This window comes from Folsomia candida, unplaced genomic scaffold (genome assembly GCF_002217175.1).
Source record: "Folsomia candida strain VU population unplaced genomic scaffold, ASM221717v1 Fcan01_Sc020, whole genome shotgun sequence".
Classification (NCBI taxonomy): domain Eukaryota; kingdom Metazoa; phylum Arthropoda; class Collembola; order Entomobryomorpha; family Isotomidae; genus Folsomia; species Folsomia candida.
The window spans coordinates 737743-765428 of record NW_019091212.1 but is presented as its reverse complement, the minus strand read 5'-3'; the positions used below and the strand labels follow the sequence as shown (position 1 = coordinate 765428).

The following is a 27686-nucleotide window of genomic DNA, read 5'->3' as shown; positions in this document are numbered from 1 at the left end:
TTATTGTATTTTTTTACTCGTCTTCTAATCCTTACAAACTATGACAACTTCTTAAATTACAATTATTTATGTATGTATGTAGTAGGTTGATAATAATGATTAAGTTATTTGCTTGTTTGTTAGTTAGTTATTATTGTTATCGTAATTAATTATTAGTCGTATTTTTTAATCGTAATAGTCGTTAGTTAGTAATTAGTCCAACATTGTATTTATTTATGTATCTCATCAGACCCAGTAAAATCCTTACAATTTAGGTTTTTTAACATGTGTAACGTAACGGAGAGGAAAATGATGAAGTAACTTTCTCTTTTTGTCGTAGTCGAGGTAATGAGATTTTAGTATTATTTTTTATTGTTTGAATGAACATATTGCATAACATTTGCACAAATTTTTGCCATTTTTAACACGAAATTGTGCAAATATTATTTAAACTCCCGATATCTTTTGCATAAAGTGACCACATGCTTGCCTCCTCAGTCGTCTTAAAGGTTAAGAAATTTTGATTCTTTTTTTGAAAAGTCGGTTCTAAACTGAAATTTATTATCCCGGGGAATATATAATTGCTCCACGTGCTTTGAGGGCACGTGGTTTCGCCACGTGGTTTCTAACATCTCAACCGGAGATAATAAATAAACTCGATTCTAGACATGTGCTTTTTGTTTATTTATTATCCCGGAAAATTACTCCACCTTTCTCCACGTGCTTTTCTCACGTGCTTTCACCCGAGATAATAAATCTTCTTACTCTTTGCCGCTTGTTGTCTGTCTAGCTGCGCGTTTTAAAAACGTGATTTTCCCAGGATTTTACAAATCCCGCCACCCTAAATATCTACCTATCTAGCATCTAAATTTAGTATTACGTAACACGCCGAGCGGACGTATCGTCCAAGGTATTGAATTGCTTTCTCCTCTTTTACTTCTGACTCTGAAGCTTAAAGCCAAGCATTTTATCGTCTCATTTTCCTCTTACTTATTTAATCACTATCTTCTCTTCCTAATTTGTAGCTCTTTTTGCACACATAGAAAGCAGCTGGAGACGTATATAGTTTTCACTCATGTGACGTCACAGTACAACAATTTTTTAGATTTCTCAATACAAAAACATTTCCAGGAAACCACACCAAAGCAACAATTTCATCATTTTTCTACTAATAGCCCTCTCTTTTGCCTGCCTGCCAGGGGGGAAGGGGTTAAAAGGGGGGAGGTAAAGGGATGAGCACGTGGTTTTACGGCGTCGTCCCGCCTTTTATAGCACGCTTCATATTTAAAATTTTGACCAATTTCTTTTTTTGGCAATTATGTATGTATTTTCCCCTAAATTTTCCTCTCTAATTATTTTCGACTCTTTTTCCTTATTACCGAAGAGTCTTGACAGAGATATGATTGATTGATTAATAGTCAACAGATTTGTCTCCCTTTTTACGAAACAATTCATATTTTTTGATAAAAAAATCTTAAAAAACTAATTTATCAAAGTAAACCTAACTCCTTATTACTTGAAAGAATGTCATTTCGTCATTTATTTTTTCCCAGGGGGGAATTTCACCCGTATTAAGTATCAATTAATTAATTAATTAATTACATAATTAATTTCTACACAAAATTATTATCAAGCTTAAGGGGGTATTTTTTCCAACCCCGCTCCTAAATCGTTTGTGTGGGTGTGTGGGGCGTAGTGTAAGAGATGTAAATATGTATACGTTACGTCATCATGTTAAAATAATTAAGATAAGCAAAACCTATAATTTAAGGCACAAAAGATTGTGGTATATCGTGGCGCAGTGATGATAAGTATGTATAATTAATTATTATCAGTACTAAAGACTAGATGCATACATGTTTATTCTTCCACCAACCAATGTCTAGTTACGTAATTAGTTAAATATTACACAGGGTACGTACGTGCGTCGTGCAGAAGGGAGAGTTTTTAACGACACCTGCATGTCTATACCAACCACCCGAGTCAAATAATTTGGAGAGGCGGCGAGAAAGATGGGATTTTTGATCTTTCTGGGAACATAATTGGTAACAAAATTGTTGCTAATTTACGTATATGGCTGATACACAGAGTAGTTAAAGAAAAATCAGTTCAAGACGATAAAAATGTTACTTTTGTTCTACTTTCTCGAAAATCTTTCTTGTTGAAGGTAACGTACGGCATTATCTAAACGTTGTGAGTGATCTTCCTCACAGATTTTGGGCAAATTAGGGTCAATTGATTACAAATTTAATCACTATAAATTTCCTGTTGGGCAGCTTTGGCAGAGATATTTGCATCCGAATAGGTGAAGCGCAGCTTAAAGTTGACAGACTTTATACTTCCTAAATTCGCTGCTCGCTTTCTCCTCTTCGAATGCAAATATCAAATCTACGCATTTGGGAGATCGAGTCTTTCACAAATTTCATAATAATTAAATTTGTGTTCGATTTACATAAATTTCTCCAAAATCTGTAAGCATACGATGTAAGACCTCCATTCTTTCAGAGCAAAAGTAACATTTCTTAATAACAATAAATTCATAGTAAAACAATAGCGACACCCATTTCTTAAAAACTGTTGAAAGGTGTCCATAAAACCATCTTTTTATCCACACTAACTAAAATAACGACTCATCCAGAGACGGACAGACGAGAGCATGAGGAGGAGAGTGACAGAGAACACACACACACAGAAAGAGAGAGAGAGAGCATTCATATTATTCTACATACGTATTTTTGTTAAAAGAGAAAGTCTGGCTGGTTATGTTTGAATGATATGCAGCATCATGATTTCCTGATATATATATTTCCAAGATATGCATTATTAATAAAATTCACAATTTTTTGTGGGGAGCACCTCACCTCAAATTTTTTCGAGTGTCTCGAACACCCTTTTTTTTCTTCGTGTATTATATGCTGGGAGAACGTCTAGCAAGGTGGGTGTGGTTTGGTTTGGTTTGGATTTTATGCGGGCACACAATCATTGGAGAGAGACACATTTAGATAGAGAGAAAGTAAGATAAAAAAGAGAATTACACAGAGAAAGTTCAGACAGCAACACGTATTATTTAGTATACACGACAGTGATGCAAATATCCATTCAGTAAGAGAGAGAGAGAGAGAAAGTAGTGAAAGTGAAAGTTGTGTTGAATAGTCTTCATTTAAAAAAACAAGCAATCACACCAAGAACGAAAAAATTCAAAATTTCTCAATATTTCTGGGGGGAGAAAAAAATTTCTGAAATAAAAATCTGAATATTTCCTCAAAAACTGGGCAAGAGAAAGGAAAGAATTCCCTATTTTTTTATATAATCCTTGCCGAAAATTTCCTAACTGATAAATTGGGCAACACAAAAAAAAAGAAAATTCCTATGGATTCACATGCTCCTATAGATTTCCTCATCTCTAACTTAATGTCAGAGGACCGTGCGGTACGCGCCGCTCAGCCCGGCCGCGGATGCCACGCTATACTTGCCTTTCATAATTGGATGACCTCTGCTCCCCCCGTCTGCTCGTCCGATCGGGGCAGAACCCAAATCCTCCAGCAGCCTTCTCGACCGAGTCGGCATGTCGGGTAAGATCGGCATTGCTGCCGGTGTCACGCCCCCCAACTCGCTCCCCATACTCTCACTGTCCGTCGCCATGGGGGACATGAACCCCCCCACGTCCCGCCTTTCCCCATAATACAACAACCCGCCCTCCTCCCCTGAACGAAACGTGGACGCGATCCGTTCTATACTTCGGTCCTCTTCGGACGCACAGGGCGACACGATGGTGACCTGGCCCCCGTGCCCGTGGTGGATCCGGCCCCCGCCCGGAAGGGAGGAGGAGTACGAGAGAAACCTCCGGTACTGCTGTTGCGGTGAGGAAGCGGCGTCATACTGGTACTGATCCCGGATTAGTTGATCGACCGACTTGAGCACGGAGTGTCGCTCGTCCCCGCCCATCAAGTGGCGGGATGAAGTGGTATAATCCCCCGAGGAGGATGCGCTTCTTTCCTGCATTTGTTGCCGTCTCCTCGCAATTTCCGCTTTGATCCGGACTTTCTTCTCTTCCCGGGAGAGGAGGTCTTCTTCTTCTTCTTCGTCTTCTTCCGACACGTAGGGCGAGGGATGCCAGGAGCGGGATTTTCTGTGGCGCCGGACTTGATGGCGGCGGTGGCCTGGCACGCCGGATGACGACCCGCCCAATCTTCCGCCCGGTTCGCCGTCACTGTTTCGGCGGGATAAATAGCGGGAGGAGGAGGACGACACGTAGGACGCGGTGGGATCGTGGTCGAGGAGATGGTGGTGGTGCGTACCGATGGAATTGATGGCTGTTTCACGGAGCACGCCCCCCGCCGAGGCCCACGAGGAGGCCAGATACGATTGGGAATGGTCCCAGTCGAAGGAGTGGAGTGGTTTCGTGGCGGAGCTGGAGGATGACCGGTGGGGCGTGTGGGTGTGGTGGTGGTGATGGTGGAGCAGGGCGTCATCTTCGAGGGATTCGTATTCGTAGGATTTATACGGAGGCCGGGTCAATAAGCTGGCCGATATCTGGAAGAGAAAGGAAAAGAGAAAGTGGTATAGTTTTTATGGTGTGAGTAACTAACAATGGAGGTCGACCAGGGGATGCGGTCAGATTTTGGGGAAATTAGTGGAAGTTAATGATAAATTTAATTAGAATGAAGTTTGAGAAAGACACGATCTACAAATGGGCACGTTTGCCGCAGATATTTGCATCCAAAGAGGAAAAGTGTGCCGTAAAGTCGAAAAATTTACACTTTCTAAATTTACTGGGTGCTTTCTCTCTCTTCGGATGTAAATTTCTATTTGAAAATCTATATCTAGTTGCACAGTAAATTTAGAAAGTGCAAAATTTGTTGACTTTTCGGATGCAAATATCTGCGCTAAACGTGTCCATTAGGAGATCATGTCTTTCCCAAATTTCACACTAATAAAATTTACGATTAATTGACACTAATTTCTTTTCAAAATCGGAGCGCATACGCTGGGAGACCTCCATTGTAAGTGAGAAAGGTGGGTAGTGGTGGTAGTGGTAAAGGGGGGTCGGGGGCGGGGGGCGTGCAAGGGTTAGTGAGAGAGAGAGAGAAACGTAAAAAAGAGAGAGAGAAAGTCGACAAAATAAAGAGAAAAAAATAAACAAAAAAGTAAATAAAAGTACAAAAAATAGAACAAAATCCAAAAAAGAGAAAGTAAAAAGAGAGAAAAAAGGGCACAGACAGACACAAATATACAAACACGGGAGGAGAGAGATTTATTTATTCGCTCATTTGCATAATCATACTCGATCAAAATCCTGAACCTCGCTGTCCCCGTCTTCTTGAATGGGCGAAAATTGTAGCAGGGAAACTTTAGGATCGGACATTTGACGCCGGTGGCTCTTCAGCTTCCGACTTAGAAGTGGACTTGCCCCTGCTGATCTCGATATTCCCACCGAAAGGTCCGTTCTGCATCACCAACCCATCAATTTTTTTTACAATTTTTTTCACAATTTCCTATAACTGATAAATCCCCCATTTAAAACAAAACCCTTCCTCCCTTCCACCCCCTCACACCCCGACTAAATCCTGCCCTTCCTCATCCTCCTCCTCCTCCCCTTCAACAACACAAGTATAGTAAGTTTGGAAGATCTGTGCGTGCTGTGAGTAAGTGTGTGCCTGTGCCACTTATCATTTCTTTTTTAAAAAAACCCGCCCCCATGCACCCCATATAAATACTTAGTTTAGTAGGAGTAGAAAATTTCGAGCTTGTTTTATACATTAATTTTATCGTTATTTATTAAGAGAGATGCAAATTAATAATGAATAACAGCTTCAAAATTTGGAATACCTCGACCTCAAGCCTTGCTCTGCTCGGGAGGTGACGGCATCCAGCCGCGCGCCGAGTTCGCGGTCCCGCTCGCGGAGCTGTTCCAACCTCCGCCGCTCTTCGGAGAGGAGTTGGCGCCTTTCTTCTTGGAGCTGTTCGCGCAGGGAGCGGATGTAGGAGGGGAGCTGGTTTGAGGAGGAGGACGTTAGGCTGTCCAGGCCCCCGCCGGTGAGGGAGGAGAGCTCCTGCTCCAGGGCGGACGACGAGGCGGGCCCTTTGTTCAGAAGGTGTCTCAAGTCGGGCGGGAGGCAGGCCGCGAGTTCCGCGAGGTTGGCGTTCCAACTGTCTTGGGAGGTTTTGTGGGAGGGGAACAACCCCGCGAGGACGGAGGTTGTCTGGGTGGAGAGGGTGTCGCCGTAGGACCGCATGCCGGGGAAGGTGGATGCCGTGGAGAATAAGGAGTGTGACATGGGCATGGGATAAGCCACGTCGGGTTTCGTGCCCATGGAGGAAACGACACTGGAGGCTGGGGGAGAAAAGAGAGAGTTAGAAAAATTTTGTTAATTTGGGGGAAAGTTTATGGAGGAAAGGAAAGAAATTTTAGGGATTTGGGGAAAACAGGGACAAAATTTGGGGAGAGATTTTGTTAATTTAAGTTTGTGAAAAAGGGCGATAAAATTTGAGGGAAAAGTTTGATTTTTTTAATTTAAGGGGAAAATTTATGACAAAAGGAAGGAAAACATTTGAGGAGAAAGTATGATTGTTTTTAATATAAGGAGAAAATTTGTGAATAAATGAGTTCGAAAATTTGAGTCGGAAACAGGAGGGATTTTTTTTATTTGGCGGAGAAATTTTTTAGTGGTGTGTGCGTACCTTGCAAGAGGCCGAGAGCAGAGCCGGGTCGTGGCACGGGGTCGGACACATTCATAGAAATTTTCCTAAGGTTGCTTTCACTCGCGGAAGGTCGTGAGAGAGAAAGCGGGGAGAAAGGGTACTGACGAAGCATCCCGTCTGCTGACTGCATCCGCAATGGAGACACCGACCTAAAAGAGAAACCAAAAGTTAATTTGATTCACTTCGCATGCAGAATCCGATCATTTTCAAAACTAAATTCTACATTTTCCCGATTTTTTATGCATTTTATTTACTTAAAACACTTCCATTTTCTTTCAAAATAATTTTAAACTTAATTTTGTACAAATATAATCACGAATAGGTTACAACAAAAATATCCCACAATTACTAAATAAAAAAGAAATTTTGTCCAAATTTGAAATACAATCACATAAAATTTAAAGTACAACAAAAAATTTACGAAAATATATTTCACAATTAATTCTTACTTTAATTTAAAAACAAGAAAAGTTCAACTCCAGCTTCATAACAATTTGTATTATAAACCGATTTTCTGATAGAAACTAAGTTTTTTTTTCCAAAACCGAATCTTACACATCAAAATATACAATTAATTCTCACCTGAACTGTTCCTGTGACCTGTGTCTCTCCCTCTTTTTGGTCGAAGGCAAGGGCGCGGCTTCCTCGGGCGGCAGGCAAGGTAACTTTCTCCTCATGCGCAGTGACTTTTGTGAATCTGTCTCGCTCATCGTGTCCGAAGAGTCGCCCGCTCCGGGAGGATCGCGACCACTCCGCGGCGTCCCCACCGGCGTCCCTGAAGTGACAAAAAGAATATTATCAGGGGCGGATATATATTTACGAGAAATATGTATTTAATATTATTTGAAAAAAACGCCAAAAATTTCGAAAAGAACCATCAAATATAAATTCTCGCAAAATTTGTATTTTTTAATTTTAGTTTGAATGTTTTGTGGTCCAATTTCATCGAGAAAAAAAATTCTTCTCGCATCTTTCAAGCAAGAAAAATACAAAATATGTACGCATTTTTCGAAAAAAATATGTAAAAGATTGAAAACCTAGATATATGTTACAATGTGTAAAAATATGTTGAAATTTTTGTGATCGATACAAGTTATGGAAAACACCCATAAAGTTTGAGCGTCATCAAATGCAAAGCTTGAAAATAAATAAATATCCGTCCTCCGCTAATTATGCAAATCTCAGACTCACATCCACCATATCCACCTTGTGATGAAGCTCCTAGTTGACTACCGGCCTGCTGGAGGCCAAGAATCGTTTGACCCCCGGAACCAATGAAGGTGCCGAGACTGGTCACCACGGCGGGGGTCAAGGTCATCCCGGCCGGCAGGCTTTGCCCGATGAGGACGGTGGGTTGTTGTTGCTGTTGCTGAAGAGATGAGCCGTCACGCCGCTGAATGTCGCTCGAACTCCCGCGCGATCTCTTCTTCATGTGCTGCTGTTGGTGCTGCATGGCCATTTGCTGTTGGTACATGTGTGCTTGGGCGGGGCTCAGGGCGCCTGAAAATAAAGTACAAAATAATATAGGCTCATAAAAAAATTGTAAATTATAGATTTTCAAGATGACAGAAAAAAAACTCTTGAAAATGGCAAAAAAATCCGTAAAAATTCGAAATTATTCATTAAATAAAAATTTTGTTTTGTTAAAAAAATTAAATAAAAAATTCGGAACAACATTTACATAAATGCTACAAAAAAGTCATTAAATACGAAAAACCACGAAATAAACATATTTATATATAAATATTGCGAAACTAAAAATATGCAATTAAATAAAGAAATCACGAATTCTAAAAATTCTAAACAAGCTATGAGAAAGTACGCAGCTAAAAAATAGTGAAAGTGCAAGAATAAATCTGAGAAACGAAAGCAAAAAAATAATTCCGAAAAAATCTTGAAAATAAAATTTCCACAGAAACTCGCAAATTATCAATATTTTACCAATAACTCCCATCCCCACGGTCCCCTGTTGACCTTGCTGTTGCTGGGTTAAAATTTGATACGATGGTTGCGGCGAGGTTACGAACTGCTGCGTCCCGAACTGTTGGAGCCCCGTGGACTGGGACACGGTGGGAAGGCCGGCCTGCGTGGAGGCGGACGACAAGTAGGACAACTGCTGATTCTGGCGTTGGTAGGAGGAGTCGTGAATGGGGGCGAAGGCGGAGTGTTGGTGGGAAATCGAGGATGGCGGCGCACCCGACGTGTTCACTTGCGAGTAGGGATCATACGGTGAAAGTTGCTGTTGCTGCTGCTGAGTGGTCAACCCACTGCCGCCAGTCGCCAGGGGAAAGGCCAGAGTTTTCTCGTCCGACGTAGGCGACGGGCGTGGCGAAGTGCTTCCCAAACCTGGAGGTTAATAAATGTTATAAAATTTTATCCTTATTCTTAACACAAAATTTTGTACATGAAAAAGTGCAAAATTTTAAATGAAGTTATTTAAAATTATACCAAAATTTGTATTACATATTTTGAAAGTTTGCATTTTATCCGCTAATTTTTAGTTAAAAATTTTTTAATTGAAAAATACAAAATTGTAAATGAAATTATTTAAAATTCTGCAAATTTGTACTGTCTCTCGCACCCTGCATAATTTGGAAGCATGTATTTCATCCGCTAATTTTAGTGCAAAATTTGCAAATGAAAAATGCGAAATTTTAAATGAAATTATTTAAAATTCTACAAATTTGACCTGCCTCTCGCACCCTTAATCAATCAATACTCCCAAATTACGTACAGTACGCTCTTTCATCTCCTTATACGCATACCTAACGCCCTACTAAAATCCGCCAAAAGTCCACTAATCGATCCCGCCCCTTTCGCTCCCGCCGCTCCAGGCGCCGCCGCAGGATGCAGCCCACTTCCCGCCGCACCCGTCCCCATCAACTGTTGCTGCTGCTGGTTCAAAATCTGTTGCTGTTGATACTGGCTGACTTCACTTTGCGTGGAATGTGGCGGGACGGGCGAGGACTGCGGTTGGTTTTGGTTTGCCGCCGTCATTCTCCCGGTTAACGGGTCATACACGTTTTGACCTTGCTGCACCTGCTGGGCCAAGTGTTGGTCGGCCTGTTGGAGCCAGGTCTGCTGCTGGGCGAGCTGTTGGGCTTGGGCTTGCTGGGCTTGGAGCTGTTGGAGCTGCGAGGCTTGCAAGCCCGCGGCAGGTGGCGGTACTGGTACGGGTTGTTGTGCCGTTGAAAATGCGGGTTGTGGCGCGGCGAAACTTCCCGCCCCCTGAAGTGGCGGGAATTGTTGCTGTTGTGCGGGTGGAATGGGGGACGTTGAAGTGGGCGGGAACGCGCTCCCGCCTAATTGTTGCTGTTGATATGGTTGCATTAGGCTGTCTGTCATCATCGGACCACCACCACCAGTTGGACCCATAAGTGAAGGTGGCGCTGGTTGTTGTTGTCCCCACTCGTTCGTTGTCGTCGGTGCTGTCGTCGGCATCCCCCCGATACCCGTCCCCGTATGGTCCGGCATCATTTGTCCCAACTGCGGAAAATACATAATTTGGAGTGAAAGTCGTTACAAAAAGGGAGGAAAATTTATATTAGAGAGTTGCGAGAGAGTAATTTCTTGCGAGTGTAATTTTGATTCTAAATCAATCTCCAAAATAATTCAGAGTGAAAGTCATTCAAAAATGGTACAGTTTCATCATAGACAAAACATTTATTGTAATTCTGATTGTAAATAAATTATCGGTGATTCATCTACAATCTAGCAATAATTCAGCGTGAAAGTCATCGTAAAAGCTGCGCAATTTCATATAAGAAAATATGTTTTTTGTGATTGTGATTGCAATTTTGACTAAATAAATTTCAATCTACAATCACACTCACAAAAAATCACCCCTCCTCAATCTCCCCATTACCCCCCGTACCTGCTGCTGCTGCTGCTGCGACTGCTGTATTGAGCTTTGTCTCATAGGGTCAATCATTTGCCCGCCATCTGTCGTTCCCCCAAACATATTTTGTTGGCCTTGACCTTGACCTGACTGACCTTGCTGGGCGTGCAAGGCTTGTTGTAACTGTTGTAGTTCGGAAGGCTGCTGCTGCTGTTGTTGCTGGTGCTGCTGTTGGTGTTGAAGGTGATGCAGCTGGTGGTACGGGTCCGACGGATTTTGCACCATCTGCTGCGGCATGTGCGCATTAACGTTGGAATGGGCCAGCGTCGTGGCGGAGGAGAGGGCATTGTCTTGCAGGTGAGTATTCGTTACATTATTATTAGTTGCATATTGATTGAGGCCGCCTTGTTGGTGGGGTTGGTGGGGGTGGACGTGGGCGTGGTGGGGGTCCACCTGCTTCTGCTGCTGCTGGGTCGGCAACGTCCCGTCCATCGAAGAAGAAGGCAGTCTGTTATCCAGCGAACGTTGGGGACGAAGTTGGGAGCGGGGTTGGTGTAAAACGTCCCCCTGAATCCCTCGCCGAGATCCACGTGGCGTCAAATCACCGCCAGGCATTGTGGGTTGAAATCCGCCTTTAAAATGGGACAAAATTCGGTAAATTATGTATTTTTACGCTACTCAAACTCTTGGAGTACTAGATTTTCCTCTCAGTGTTTCGGGTGAAAGTAACCACTTGCAAGAAATAAGGGGAAGAAAGTGGTTTCTTGCAGGTAAATATTTTGAAATGCAAGAAATGCAAGGCGCAAGAAAATCATCCTTCCCGCCGCACGGTGCGTGGCTAGTTGGCGCATATTTATTGCACTTTCTCCCAATTTCTTGCACCTTGCATTTCTTGCATGTAGCATTTCTTCCATTTTTTAATGCAAGAAATGTAGCAAACTGCTACGAAACACTGCTTTCACCAACTTTTATTTTACCACGCCCCCACAGCAAGAACTATTTTGGTCCTAAATCAGGAGTGGTTAGTGAGTGTGATATAGGAGCAAGTCATGTGCGACTGCCTGACGCTGAGTAGGTGACAGCGTGGACGTGTTCATTAGTCACGTGGGTGAAAGTAAGAGTTACGCGACATTTTAATATATCACTTTCTCCCACACACACAATTACACACACACACTCGTCAAAGGTCTTTTTGAGAAATGAGGGGATAATCAGTAATGACAGGATTTTCAGGGAGAGGACGGAATTTCCAAGCAGATAAGCAAAAGTGAAAGCAAAAAGTGAAAGCAAAAATCCTTCACAATTAATTAAAATATTTACGATACAAAAAAATTAGCAGTTTTTTTTCATGGACAGAAGAAGATGAAGAATCTCGGGTGTCTGACGGGGGAGGTCCTGAAATTGCACCATATACATAAATTAGGTATGAAATGGATGATTAAAAAATTAAATTTATCCGCGAAGAAAATTTTCTCCCGCCCCAAAAAAATACGAAACGGGGAAAGTATACGAATACACATCAAATTTTGAGCAGGACGTATTTTACCGGGGTAAAAAAACTAGCTAAACACACACACGATGTGCGGGGCTAAGAAATGTACACAGTTTTACATATGCATACATATGCACCACCACCACAACCAGAGTTTTTCCACCCGAGAAACGAACAAAAATGCTAATTTTTTTTTTCAACATCGTTCAATCAGCAACAATTTAAGCCAAACACAGATACATAAATGTCACACATATATTTTTTTTGCGGGAGGGGGCAAGAGGAGAAAGTTATCCGCGAACAAAAGCTAAGCCACAGAAGAAGAAGGAAAAAGAGAAAGTAGAAAAAAGTTAATTAATTAATGGCCTCTTCGTTGTCGTCATCATTTGAACGTTGCCGCAGTGGAAGTGAAAATCCTGGTTGGTTTTCCACACTTTATGGACGCTCCTTTAAAGTAACGGACAAAATTAAGTCGTACAAAAAAATCGCGGTGTTACACATGCAATTTACAAAATTAGGAGAAAGTTATACCGTTCCTAGGAAATTTTTTAACAAAGTTTAGTCGAACAGGGGACAATCATAACTAATTGTTTTTCCTTAAGATACAAAACGGGGGAAATAAACCTTTTTATATATTATTAGTCAAGAAAAAACGTGGCGAAAGTATTACGTCACGAATTTATCCAGACGTAAAAATGACATAATTCATGCACCGTACAGGAAAAGGATCACATTTTGTGTTCTTCAAATTCTGGACATGTCTTTTAATTTCCTCGCCTAATCTACACTCGCCCACGCCACGAGAGAGAAAGTGATCCCCATCGCGACTGAGCTCCAATTACACCCACCGTTTCTGCAAGCCATGCCAATCTCCGTGTACAAAGGTACACGGGCAAGCAGCCAAGATTGACAGACAGACAGACAGACCTGCTTTCACTTGGGTCAAGGCGAGTCCTTTCCAACTACAGGAAGGAGAAAGTGAGTGAAAGCAACGATAGGACATGTCAACCGTATGTGTGTGTGTGTGTGTCCGGGTGTAATGGGTAGATTAATTTACATAAGCCAGTGGAAGGCTTTTAAAAATGGCGGCTAGTTACGTAGGTTTGGATATTGCACTCTAAGAAATTTTATCACAGACTGGTGACTACATTGTTAGAAAAATGTGGTAAATTCAGCTAGAATACTCCATACTCGTATTGATTTGGTAATAAATTCCTAGAAAATTGACAGTAGTTTGTTTCAGAGTGGTAAATTTGTCATTAGTACAAACTTACAAAATGGTAATGCCCGTTATTACCAGGACCGGTAGAGACATATGTGCTCTGGTTAGTTATGATTTGACACCAGTTTTCTAAGAGTGTATATGTGACTCTACCGGATGGTGATCATACGCCACCGTTAGGAAATAATCCACCACTAGCTCGGTAACGAAGAAGCACACCACCACCAACACGTCAAAATCTACAAAATCCTGTAGACTCACGTCTATCACCGGAATTCTTAGAGTGTACAAACGACCTGAAATGATCACAATGCGTACATATTTTACAAAGATGTGCTTTCTCTCCTAGAAAATAAATCCGGTTACTTTTCCAAATTACGCAGTACTTTCCCGCTAAATATTAAGTGGTTGTACGGCTTACTCCTTACGTATTTATTAGTACCGGGAGAGAACAAGTAAATGAGGCGGGACGACGACCATACCATTCCAACAAGGAGAAAGTAGTCGTAGTCGAGACAAAAATTAATGGCATATAAAAAGAAATAGTAAGAAATACGAGAGAAGAAATAGAGAGAGAGAGAAAGAGAAAGTAGTAAAAAAGAGAAAGTTCATGCTACGCCATCACCGTCACCATCACCGCTCCTGATTTTTCCCGCTTTCACTCTTCTTGCTTTCACTTTTGTTTTTGGTCGGCTGGAAAAACTCTGGAGAAAGTGGATCGTCACATTTTCCATCCACCACCACTCCGACCATCCACCACCACCAAACTAAACTCTGACTATTTTATTTTATTTTTTAACTCTACAAATTATTTTGGGAGATTTTTTTTTATTTTCCAAAAAGTCAAATCTTCTTTATAAATCGGGCAAAATTTCGAAATTTTTTTTCAGGACCAAAAAACATCCAAAAATACTTAATTTCTTTACATACCTTGCTGATGCTTCAAACTAGTCACGAGATCTCCCCCCGTCGGACTTCCGCCTTCATCTTCTTCCTCCGGAATTGTATATACTTCACCTGGACTGTGATCATAGTACAGATCTCCGCCACCACTGCCACCACCACCACCACTCCCGCTTCCACTAGGTCCGGCACCCCCCTTCCTCCCGCCATCATGATCCCCTCCTCCTCCCCTATCGCTATCATCACTCTCCACCGATTCCTCCTCACTGGAAGACTTGTAATCGTCCAAGTCATGTTCCCTTAGGACGATAGCTTTCCTCGGTCCGGGCGGCGATTCTGGCGACTGTACGTCTCCCGACAACGGCGGGGATTTCGAAATAAAACCCCGCCCCCTATTATCCCCCCTCCTCGCGACATTATTCCTATTCGAATGCATCGAATTGGGCGAAGGACTCTCCGTAAAGGGCGAACCTCTCGGCGAGGGCGACGGCGAAGGGGACCTTGACCGAAAAATGGGTTGAAATCTATCCTCCATCGAATCGCTTTGGCTTTGGCGTTGCCGCCGTTTTAACGTCGAATCTACAGCGGACTGAAGGCGGGATAATTCTTCCATGAGAGCGGTCGTCTTCTCGTCGGGAACGGGTGGCTGTGGTGGCGGCGGTGGTGGTGGGGCGGGTGTGGGTTCTTCATGCCCCCCCTCGATCGGGGTCTCTCTCAACTGTTGCATCGTGTAGTAGTCGTAGTACCCGTTTTGCGGGGGGGAAAGCACCGAGGCGGTCGAGCTTCGGCGCGAGTCCGGGAGAAAGTCCACACTCGGGGCGCGACTGGGAACTGCTTTAGCGTTAGTGGAAGAAGAAGAAGAAGAAATAAGAAAAGAAGAAGGCTTTGCTTGGCTAGAAGAAGAAGAAGAGGCGGGCGTGCTGGTTAGCATGCTTGGGGTGGAGTGGTACTGGGGGGGAGGAGGGTGTGAGGAGGAGGAGGACGAGGAAGGGTACGAACTAAAGGCCACGTCTACGTGGGGAGGGCTAATTTCATCGTCAAGACCACCACCGTGGTGCGTCTTCTCGGGGGAAAATATGTCCTCGAAGGAGGGCCGGCGACGGTGTTGTTGTTTCGCGGAGGTGGAGGTTGAGGTGGGAGGAGGATGGGGGGAAGGGTGGGGTTGAGGCTGGTGGGTGTTATCCCACCCACCGACGAGAACTTTCTCCTTATTATGAGAGGAAATTCCTTCAAGGGTGGTGGATTTTTGGTAGGGGTCAAACTCACGCTCGTGCTGGAGGTGTTGTTGCTGCTGCATCGTGCCACCGCTGCCGCGTCGGTTGGGGTCAATTGCGTCCATCTGGGGAAATGGGAGGATTTTATTTTTTTAAAGAAATTTCACCTTATTTCGGGACAATTTCAATGGAAAAAGTTGGTGATTACAAAAGTTGTCAAATTAAGTGTGGAAAGTTTATAGTTTTTTAATCGAGAAAGTTGATGGTTTTAAAGCGAAATAGTACTAAATATTTACCCCTTGCTGTCCTGGTTGCTGCTGCTGTGCTTGCTGCTGTTGGTATGAGAGCGGAGGTCTCATGCCTTGAGCCGGGTGTTGGCCAGCGGGGGCGGCAGTGGGTGTGGCAAAGTGACCCATCTGCTGCTGCTGCTGCTGTCTTTGTCTCCGATTGTTTATACAGTTTCCACAGGTCCATTCAGGCCTCTGCCAGACAAAAAATCATCATAACGCATAAGTTCCATGTAAGAAAGTCTGCATCTAAAATGCCACTTAACCAGAGCTAGCATTGGTAAAAAAGCTCAAATTTACCACCATTCAAATATGCCAGATATGGGAGAAAGTGTCTTTTTACTAAATCCCTTTGCCACGTTTTGCATAATTATCAACATCCACTTTCTCAAATAAAAAAGACACCTTTTCCCACTAGTCATTGAGAACAAATGGTTTGAAAAAAATGAAACTCTGCCCTCGCCCATCCAACTAACATTTTCTCCTTCACCTCGTCATCCTCCCCACAAAAAGCCGCCCGACCCTCCAGATATCTGATGTTTGCCTCTTTTATTATACACGAAATCTATCCTTCGACTTTCTCCACTCGACCAGAACGAAGGACGATGGTAATGCTACGCTTTCCACGCCGTTTGGCCTGGTGGGAGGAGAGGGCATGACGTGTGGCGAGTGAACGTTTACTTTACACACGGAAAGTGAGTGAGTGAAAGTAAGTATCGACTCGTCCACTCGTCCAGTCGTCGTCGTGCTAAGAGAAAGGAAAGGGATCAATATCTACTATCTTTCTCTCTGCCCATTTAAATCGACCTAAATGTTCACATTCCTTCCTTCCTTCCTCATTCCGGCCTTTCACGATTTCTCCCATTTTTTTACCTCTCTCCCTCTCGCTTTCTCTCTCTCTTCAAGGGAAAGTCTCAATTGGAGCGGAAAACGGCAAGTTTTTTTCTTCCTTTCAAAATGAAACGTGACATGAAGAGAGATAGTTTTTTTTGTTTGTTTAATCTCCCATAAACTTTTATGGGAAAAGTGAGACTAATTAATTACAGAGTTAATCAATTAATGGAGATTGGTAAAATGCAGGAAATTAGCTTTTTTAAACAACGAAACGTGCTATGAGGAGAGATAATGGTTATTTTATTCGTTTAATGTCACACATGGGAAAAGTGAGACTAATTAATTACACGGTTAATTAATTAATTAACGTTGCTAAATTGAAGAAAGTTAGCTTTCTATTCGAAACGTAACGTGATAATAAATATATACGATTTATGAAGAGAGATTCGTTCAATGTGAGACAAAATTTTGTGGGGAAAGTGATATTAAAATTAGTAAAATAAATTTTCAAAAAAAAATTCAAAAAATTTTCAAAAAAATCGATCATGTCTTTTCTGACGTACCTTAGATTCAGGATGTGGAGACATTCCACCGCACCGAGAGCATACAATGAGCCGACAATCGGCACACTCTTGTCCAGGCATGCCGTCCATCTTCCCACTCACCTAAAAAACATGTCCAAAAATTTTATCAAAAATTCGACACAGAAATAAATCGTAATCTTATTAAATGATTTTACTCCATAAAATATATGCAAGTTTCCAATTAAAACTATGGTCTCATTTTTCCCCAAAAATTTACTAAAAAAATTTGTAAAAGTCGAAATTATTAAGATCATTATTATTATTGTCACTTACATCTCTTTGTCGACATAGGGGGCACATTTTGACTCCTCCACTGGGGTCGAGGGGGCCGGGTTGTTGTTGCTGTTGTACTTGAGCTTCAGGTCTGTAAAAAGAAAGCAAATGATTTGTATCTAAAATCAATAAATTATTATGCAAAGTCATGAAAAAAGTGTGGGTGGATATTTTGTCACATAATATGTCCCGAGTAAAAATTGTGTGTGATTTTATGCCAAATTTGGCTCGGTTTCCTCCAGAAAAGCTTTATGCAGAGCGATTTGGGGAGAAAACTTGGCAGAATTATGTACATAGAGTTTTGAAGAATGAAGCGGATACAAATTTTCAGGAGGATTATGTAAAAAAAAATATGCAGAATATAATATGCATCCAGCTATTGTGGATTACTGCATAACTCTAAACAGTGATTTCTACTCGAGATATGTATCTTATCGAATGATGCAAATATGAGAATCATTTTTTTGTGTAGGTGAAATAAAAAATATGAGGCAAAATGAGACAATTCTCGATAATCATAAGTTTCCATGGTAAAGTTGTTGAGGCACAAAATCCATGCAAAAAAGTGTGCATGGGAATTTTACGATAAACTATCATGTCATGCAAATCTGTTTTTCTACGCGAACTTTAATACGAGGCAAAATGAGACAGCGGACGATAATTATGAGTTTCCATGGTACATTAGGTACATTTTCTGCAAAGAATTGAATCAAATTTCTACATAAAATCGGATGAAATTTCGGGCCAAATTTCTGCAGGAAAACTTCCGTTCGATTTTTACTCGGGCACCCCTCCTCGTGCCCATAATAATAGGATACGATTTTCTCCCTTCGTGCAAAATCTATGATTTGCCACGACTCTGGTTGGCTGCCTACCAGTTATTGTCATTCGTTATTCATTCTAAGTAAAAAAAAATCTGCCTTGACAAAAGGATTCCTCGTTTTCTGCTTACATAATTTAATTGGCTGGAAGCCTCTCTACATACTTGCCAAGAAAAAAAAACATGGAAATTCTCCTCTTATCTCGGCTCATGGATCGTGACCCTATCTTCACTTGCATAACTGTGAAGATTCTTATTCACAAATTTTAAGCTCTCAAATTTCGTGTCCTGTTTTTGGAAACTTTCAAAGTTTCCAAATGTGGACTTTCTGCCTCGACAGAAAGTTTCGACAAGCTTCTACTTTCTGTCTCAAAGTCCCAGGATTATTTCAACTTCCGAATGTTTGCAAATTTTAGTTGTGTGCAAATTTTACTACGTACTTAATTACGTATATCTTAGGGTTAAAAATATCCAGGAAACAGGGACACAATTGTTCATTGTAATTTTCTAAATTTTGGAACAGTTTCAACTTTTATAAATGAAAATACGTCTCAAATCTGAGAGATCTCATTGAAATTGTTTGTAAAATTTTGCAAACATTTCGAAATTTACAGCGTTCTAATGAACGAATTCTCCATTTTTTTCGAATAAATGAATTTATCGCCTCCCTAATGATAACCTTTGCGTGGAATAAACTAGTTTAAACAAGATCCCAGCTTTCTCCCATGTTAAAAAACCTTCTACACGGTCCCTCGTGCATATTTATGATTTGTTTGCCCAGGAGTTGCTCAAAGTTTCATTTTTCTCCACCCAAAGAGTACGCGATACGACCATCAAGACGGCAATTAAACCGACTGCAAAATTTATTTATCCGACTCTCTCGCTCCCACGTGGTTTCCAAGAAGAACGAAACTCACCACCCAAACCCAATGTTTGTTCCATGGAAAATAAATGTGTGGACAACAGCAACAAAATTAATTCCCATCGGATCACAACTAACTATTGGTCAAATTTTACTCGCAAAATTTCCCCCTTTTATTAAACCTTGGTACATACTTGCATATTCGTTTTTTACCGAAATTTCCGAGACTTGACGGGTTAATCATACTGTGAATAGAATATTGGTGAAAATTTTACCACCATAAATTAGGAAATTTTACTTTTTTGTAAAAAAAACCCACAAAATTCGTCACTTTTTGATACATTTTATTTCTTCTTTTTAAGAAAGGGGCCATCCATAAATTACGCAAGAGGGGGGTCTCAAGCTCCAATGATATTCTGCTGATGTTACACATGTTAAAGGGGGGAGGAGGGTCTAAAAAATCGCCCTTTTTGCATTACGTAATTTATGGACGGCCCCAAACCCTATAAATAAAAACCAGCCTAACAGGTTGCCATGTTGGGCACGTGGGGAGGAATGCCGTGTGTGAGTGGAAGGAGGAGGCCGTGGGAGGAGGAGTCAATTAGAGGAGGTCGAGAGGAAAAGTGGACTCCACTTTCACTTTCATCTCTCTCCAATACAACGACCGGCAGTAAAGTTGTTGTTGTTGTTCAAGCATTAAACCGGAGAACGACGAGGACGACGACAAGATTCAATTGTCCACTTGAGAGAACAAATTATCCGGTAATGAGTTTTCCTCCCCAATTTACCTCCTCACATTTGGACCAGGGTTTCAAAAATAGATTCCAAATTCCTCCTACTTTCACCCGTAACTTGGTACAGCCTTCTCTCCCTTTTTGACATTTACTAAAGGAAACCAGAAAATGAAATTCGTCCGTGCAGAAATATACGATTTAGGTATTTGCCCGAGGAAAAATAGAAATGAAATTCGTCACGGGTCAAAATTTAAATGTCGGGAAACTTAGGAATATTGGCCATGTTTTCCCTAGTGAACATTTTAACGGCTCCGAAGCAGAAATTTAGCCCGATTTTCTACAGAAACGAAGCAGAATTATGCACATACGGTTCTGTAGAATGAAATCAACAGAAATTTTGGACCGGATTATGTAAAAAAAAAAAAAATGCAGAATATAATATGCATCGAGATTTTCTCGATTAGTGCATAATTCGACACGATGATTTCGCTACGTGTCGAAATTAAGGTGTCGTGACCGTGTCGTCCTACTTACCGCATCATTCTCTGCTGCTGTTGCTGCTGCTGCTGCTGTAAGTGTGGGGCAGGCTGAGGAGGTAGGCCGGTGGTGTTGGCGGTGGCTGCTGGGCCGTGTTCGAGTTGTTGTTGAGCTTTCGCCATGACATTTTCAATCATGGCTCTCTCCTCGGCACTCAAGTGACTCAGGTCAACATCTGGCACGGGAGCCGCCCCGCCCGGAGGTGCTTGCGAGACCGCCACTCCTGCAAAATCAGAGAGAAAGCAATTACTGTGAGAGATCAAAATAGAACCAAATCCCAGAAATGTGTCTCCTCCGACAAACTTTGTGCATTTGCAGGACTCTAAGTAATGGCTTTGACCATCTGAACCAGAACTACAATCGAGGTCTATCTCTGTATGGGCATAAATAGATTGTGATTAAACTAGTGTCTTCCGAAGACAAAGCTTAATTAGTGTGGAATTTGGGGAAGACGCGATCTCAAAATGGGAATGTTTGATGAGATATTTGCATTCGAAGAGGAGAAAGGCGTAGCAAATTTGGAATTTTTAAAACTTGTCAACTTTAGGACGCGTTATCTCTTCTTCGGATGCAAATATTTCTGCCAAACGGGCATTATATCTATTGCAAATTTAACACGAATTAAATTTGTGACACATTGACACAAATTTGCTAAAAATTGGAGAGCATGCGCTGCAAGATCTTCATTGTTAGAACGACTGGACCCCGAATTGTAGATTTTCCTCATTTGTTAAAGAGAATTTCATTTTTTATCAGAAGCGATTTTGAGAGTACAAAACCCTCTCAATTTTCCCCCGGCTTAATTTTGACAATAGAAAATCTCATTAAGTTTGAAAAACAAATGCAAGTTTTTCAATAAATTTTTACTTCAAAATTTCAAACTTTGCAAGCTTACTTTAAACACAAGATTTGTATCCGTGTCCCAAAATATTTAAAACTAAATTCGTTCCAAGATTTCGTAGACAATTTTAAATCCATTCTTTTCACAATAAATCCCGTAGGCGAGAATGAAGCCCGGAAAATAATCCCTGATTTAGATTTGTACCACTTTTTTGTACTTTATTTATGTTGGTCGGCGGCCAAAATGTTGTTTTCTTGTTTTTTATGATACAATTTGTAGAAAAATCAATTAGATTTTATTCCAAAAGTAAAAATTTTCCAAATCTAACCCCACCCGATTTGCATGCTTGCATATCCCTCAAACTATTTAAATCTTAGTTCGTAGACAATTTTAAAGCCATTCTTCTCACAATAAATCCTGAAAAATCCATTAATTTTCACTTCAAAATTTCAAACCTCCAAATTTAACCGCACCCTTCACACCCGATTATCTCGTAAAATATTTAAAACGCAGTTTGAACCTTGTCATATTCTGTAGACAATTTTAAATCCATTCTTTTCACGATAAATCCCGTACGCGAGGAGGAAACCCGGAAAATAATCCCTGATTTAGATTTGTATCACTTTTTTCTACTTTTTTTATGTGGGGCAGCCAAAATGTTGTTTTCTTGTTTTTTATGATACAATTTTTACGACTGATTTCTCCGCTAAATCCGCCTCATCCATTCTTCACCATTACTGACTTGTGTGGCTGGCTGGCTGGCTGGCTGCACCTACGTGTCTGGCAGCGAAGGAGAGAGCTTTCTTCCCGATTATTATTTAATGCAAGGAAAGTGTTTTCCCGGAAAGTGCGGGTCATGCGGGAAGGGTGTCGACGAAGGTGGACAAAATTTTAATCGCACAGGGTTTTTCTATGAAAACACATTTTTCAGTGGGAAAAGGTAGGTTTTACTGTGAGAAAAATGGTAAAAAGTGGGTTTTAGTGTGAGAAAATCAGAAAAACTGCGTCTTGATAAGAGCAGTTTGTACAAAACGTAACGAATGGATATCGAATGGAATCTGTTTTAATAGTGGTAAAAATTGGGAAAAGACAATCTTCTCATTTTTCCCGTTTTGTTTGAATCCTGGTAAAAATAGAAACAACAGTTTTTCATATTTCTCACACTTTCATATGCTTGACTGGGAGTAAAAAATGGTAAAACACGCTTGTCTCATATTTCCCATTTAGTTTAAATCGTGGTAAAGAAATAGAAACCACAGTTTTCCCCATTTCTCACACCTACTTATTCTTGAGTAGTAGTAAAAACTTGAAAAACACTTTTTCCCACATAAATTCACTTTACACTCCAGCCTTTCTGCACGGCCCGGATCACTCAAAGTTTGACACATGGAAGACCCATCTCAGATTGTGTCTCTGTCTGAGGAGGAGAAATCAAGCTTGTCAAGTTTGCAATATGACGAGAGAGAGAGAGAGAAGTTTATTATTCTGCTTGGTGAAAGTGGAGCTTGTGCTTCGTGGAAGAGAGAAAGTCCTATTTTAGGCTTCTTTCTCTCTCTCGCCAAGAAATGTGGTAAGAGAGAGAGAGCTGCAAAGTTGGCCTGCTCACGGATCACGCTCCATCAGAGGAGCACAGGGTTTCACAATATTTGGCAACATTTTCCCACTAGTTTTCTACCAATGTCGTTTCAAGATTAATCCAAAAATTGTGTACAGGCCAGTTTTATTGTAAGTTCATCCCAAAATCAGCGAATGTAAAAATTGTGTCCAGCCAATAGAGGTCGCAATTTCACAACTATAATTAAAATTGGACAGCAAAATCAATTTAAACCGGACAAAATGCGTCCCTTGTGAAATACAATCCAACTTAAATAAAAAATAATAATCGGGGAATTCATTACGAGATCGCAAAAAATATGGCTTCAAAATTCATTTGGGAACTTTCAAAATTATGTTACTATGGGAACTCGGAATGAATACCCCCAACCATTTTTCACCTATTTGAAGTGACATATAATCCATTTTATATAAAAAAATATTGCAATTTTTAAATTTTGTTCCATAATTATGTTCCCAACTCTTAACGAATACCTCGCCCAGACAAAATTCCCTCTACGAAATTCCGGCACCCTGCTCTCCCCAAGCTTGCAACTTTCCTTTCTCTCTCGTCAAAACAGTGGAAAATGGTTTAAGTGCACGTCAAATTTGAATCATTCGTCGATAATTGCAGCAAAAGCGTTGAGTTCATGGTACATAAGTGGTCCCACTTTCTCCATTTATCCGCAGCCCCTTGTGTAACGTGACACAATGCTCACTCAGCCCAACCAAACCGAGTAAGTAAACTACTCAACAATAACTTTTTGACTTTAACAAGTTTTGAAAGTTGATCAAATTTTGGAGAGAGAACATAAAAGCTTTGTGTTGTTTCGCTTTCACTTTCCCACTCCGCCTCGTCCTCGTTCTCGTCGACGGCGTGGTGGTCGTGGTCGTGGTCGTGGTGGAGAGAGAGAGGGAACATGGTCCAATAAGTAATAAGAACAATTTCACAATTTCAGACTCGCTCGGTGATGATGATGATACATTGTGAAATCTAGAAACATCTCGTACCTCGTGTCACAGGGTGCCAAATAAACACGGGCTTTCTCTTCGTAATTGATCAGATATGAGAGAGGATGAATAAGGGAGGAAAATTTATAACTTTTTTAGGGGCAGAAAATTCAAAAATATAATTTGTTTGTGCCTTGATTTTTAGCATATTTTGCTTTAATAGCTAATTTCACCAGGGGCCATGGAACTATTATCTTTTTAAAGATTTAATCGCTCTTTAATCTAAATATAATTGGAATGTAAAAACCATTGTAATACTTACATTTAAAAAAAGAAGGTTCCAAAATTGGCATTTGTAAGAACAACTAGTTTAAAATTATATTTGTAAAAGTATGACTTCAAAATAGGCATAAACTGCTACAAAATTGGTAAAAAATTCGCGAAGAAACCACTATAAAATTGCCTTTTGTCAAAAAAATGCTACAAAATTAGTAAAAAATTTGTAGCAAAACGAACACAAAACTATTATTGAAAAATACCCCTAAATTCGGGTTAAAATTTGCAAAAAAAACGACTGTAGAATTATCCTTTTATATAAAAATACGGCTTTAAAATTGGAATTTGTTAAAAAACTAGTCCAAACATGCTAAAAAATTTGTAAAAACAAAAATTAGCGGGATAAAAAACTCAGTGCAAACACCATTTACGAAACCACAGCCTATATATTCCGAACCCTGTCCACCTTTCGCAACTTCTGCTCCTCCTTTTGTAAACTTTCTTGTCGTCCAAATTCCCCAGATCCCACGCACTCCCTTTATCCCAAAAGTGGGAAATAGTCCATGTATGCACATCCACACATAGTTTCACTCTCAAACCACCGCCACCACCACGAAACCAATGTGAAAGTACAAAGGACCCAATTTCCAAAAGTGGTTCCTGTCCCGACAATACCACTACCACGACGACAATTAAATTTTCCCCGGGAACATTTGTTTGATGATTTCTCAGCAAACAAGAAAACCACCACGACAACCGTTCCCTTTATTCCTGAGATGAAAGTGAGAATCACTATTCGCTCAAGCATGACACCTCCCTATTTATGATTTCCTTCCTTCCATTCTTCTCAAATTTGCGAAATTTGTTTACACAGGCAACACAAGAAAATGAGTATAGGATCGATCCGTTGTATGAAAATTAAAATTAGACAGAAAATTTCTATGGGATTCTAAAATATTTGGATGCCTATTTACATAAAAGTACGTATGCAGAAAAACCCGAGGTATGAAAATTGGTTCATTTTTTGCAGAAAATTTCTACGAAATTCATCCCGCATAAAAATATTCTCTTCATTTCAAAAGAAAAGTACGCACCCGCAGTGTGAAAATCGGCCCATTTTTTTATAGATTTGGGCAGAAAATTTCTACGTAATTTATTCCGCGCAAAAATATACTGCGTGATTACATAGACCAACAAATTCCGCAAAATTATGCAGAAAAATATGCAAATTTTCTCAAATTATCCTACAACTTACCACCAACAGGTCTCTGCTGCTGCTGAAATTGGGACGGATGTTGTCCTCCCATTTGCCCCTGCGGAGGAGGTCCCCCTCTCGGCCCACCCATTCTCATCGGTCCCCCCATACCAGGCCTTGGACTACCACCCCCCAACTGCGGCGACATTCCCCTCTGCTGCTGCTGTTGTTGTTGCTGCTGCTGCTGCTGCTGTTGCCCCGGTGGGTTCATAATCTGCTGCCCTGGCGGCGGTTGTGGCCCATTAAACCTGTGCGGTTGTCCCCCCACACCACCCATCGGACGGGCCGGTCCCCCGAAGGAGGGCGGCCCCGCCCTCGCCCCTGGAGAGGGTCGCGGTCCCGAAAATGTGGGCGGATGACCACCAGGAAACCCTGGTCGTGGCGAACCCGGCGCGGTCGGGCGGGGAAAACCACCCATCCCGCCGGGACCTCCGGTTCCACCCCCCATTCCGCCCGCATTCGGTGGTCGCATCATCCCACCACCAGCACCCATCCCGCCGGGAGGCATTCCACCACCAGGCCCTTGTCCCTGTCCTTGCTGTCCCTGCTGTCCCTGGCCCTGCTGCCCCTCCTCCTCCGTCCCCATAATCGTATTGAGCATCTTGCTCGCAAAGCTGAAGCTGAACATGGTGCCGTCTAAGGAATCGTTTCACACACTTTTATTGCAAAAATCACTCCGCTAAAGTAGAGACACGTGTGGATATTATCACTCTTCAGGTTCGCTTTCACTCTTCTAATTCACGTTCATTTTGTGTGTGAGTGTGTGTGTATGTAAATAAATGCTTATACATAAACCCGGGTTAAAACGTCACGTGGGTGTGGGAGGGGTAATAATTTTTCTTATCTTTCTAGCACGACAAGTTCTCCGCGACGACGAGGTTCGGGTTCTCCTTCCCTCTCGCCGTTCCATATTTTTTACAAATTATTAATTTTTTTCTACTTTATGTTACAACCCGGCAAAGCGGAGGAGCAGGAGAAGAAATGTCCTTCATAATTTTCTCCTTGAAGGTGGAAACTTTCGAAATTTGGGTTTGTTTTCACTTTAATTTTACGACGACGACGAGGATGAGGAAGGCACGACGGGGGAGTTTTGTCAGAAGGAACACATCCTCTCGAGTCCATGGCTCGGCCACACTGTGTGGCCACCCCAACTGCCTGGCGCAAGACGGCGGCGGCCACCACCTTCGAAAACGTAGTGGGATCTCTGGCTGGTTTGGAGGGGGTGCGTGCAGGTGGGACGCGTAAGGAGAGAAAGTGTGGAAGGAGGGGAGAAAGTGGGGAAGAATTCGGGCTGGATGAGCCCCCTCCCCGTAGAAACCGATTATTCGCCTCAACCCGAGAATGAACATTGTGTGCAGGGTGCAGATCGATATGGGTGATGTCGGGTTACTTTCTCTTTTTTCGGGTGGGAGAGTGAGGAGACTGGCGCATAATGTTACACTGCATAACTACTGCAATGGTATAAGAGAGGGGCTGTGCGGGTGGGTATCGCTTACGCAAAAAAATTCACCCTGTAACGTATGTAAGTGGCTTCCGAGGAAAATAAGGATATACTTTCACTTGATGGGATGGATAAAAATATGCGGTGAGAAGGCTAATCTTGTCTCGTGTGGTTGCTCTAATTCGCATAATTTTTTAAGATTCGCACGTTTTCTTAAAGATTCGCACGTTCTCTTAATTTCATTGGTGATTATGTAAATAGGGGCTGTGCAGGTATATCTCTCTCTTTTACAGAAAAATGCACCCTGTAATGTTGCCCCCGTAGAAATATCGGCGAACTTTCACCTATTCTAATGTTATGCTGCTCAAATCCAATCCGGTTAGTCTCGTGTGGTTTCTCTCATTCACACAATTTTCTATTTGAGATTCGTACTTTCTCTTCTTCTTCTCATAATTTCATTCTTATGCAAATAAACTTTTCCCGCTAATAAGTAGTAACTATGCGAGGGAAACTTGTTGATAAGTTTGCTCCTTTGAGGAAAAGGTAACAATATAAGAGAATGAGAGAAGAGCTGTGTATAAGAAAAATCCACCCTGCAGATTTATAACCGAATTATAAGCATACTTTCACTTGAAGAGATCTAATAATACGTATGCTGCTCGAATCTACTAATCCGGGTGTACTTTCTCTCACTCACAGAATTTTCGCAAGATTCGCACTTTCTCATAATTTCATTCGTAACTATGTAAATAAGGGAAATCCAGGCCTCTCTCTCTCTCTTGCACAAAAATCCAACCAGCTCGCCTCTTAAATAAGTATACTTTCAGTTGAAGAGAGATCAAATAATGTGCTGCTACTTGAATCCACTAATCCGGGTGTACTTTGTCTCATACTCAGATAATTTTCTAAGATTTGCACTTTCTCATAATTGATATGTTATGTACTTCGTATTATCATTGCAAACACATCAGAAAAGCTGCCTACATAGGAGTCGAACATTCAAATTCTTAACAAAACCTTAAGAAAAAGTTGTATACCTAATCCAAAA

At 41.4% G+C, this 27686-nt stretch overlaps 1 protein-coding gene across 4 annotated transcripts; it reads right to left on the bottom strand.

Annotated features, from left to right (window-relative positions):
• Nucleotides 1–115: 115 nt before the first annotated feature.
• Nucleotides 116–26343, bottom strand: LOC110858194 (trithorax group protein osa). Of its 4 annotated transcripts, XM_035858424.1 has the most exons (16): nucleotides 25198–26342; nucleotides 20279–20504; nucleotides 17329–17419; nucleotides 17035–17136; nucleotides 15647–15832; nucleotides 15403–15475; nucleotides 14164–14967; nucleotides 10556–11151; nucleotides 9447–10167; nucleotides 8623–9027; nucleotides 7873–8181; nucleotides 7264–7456; nucleotides 6661–6830; nucleotides 5809–6313; nucleotides 5264–5426; nucleotides 116–4512 (listed from the first exon to the last, which is right to left on the bottom strand). In XM_035858424.1, the coding sequence occupies exons 1-16, from the start codon at nucleotides 25823–25825 to the stop codon at nucleotides 3394–3396; spliced, it is 6291 nt and encodes a 2096-aa protein (XP_035714317.1). In that variant the 5' UTR covers nucleotides 25826–26342; the 3' UTR covers nucleotides 116–3393. The 4 variants fall into 4 exon arrangements, with proteins under 4 accessions (XP_035714317.1, XP_035714316.1, XP_035714319.1 ...); XM_035858423.1 differs by having other exon boundaries at nucleotides 14164–15475; XM_035858426.1 differs by lacking the exon at nucleotides 14164–14967 and having other exon boundaries at nucleotides 25198–26341.
• Between the last annotated feature and the right edge of the window lie 1343 nt (nucleotides 26344–27686).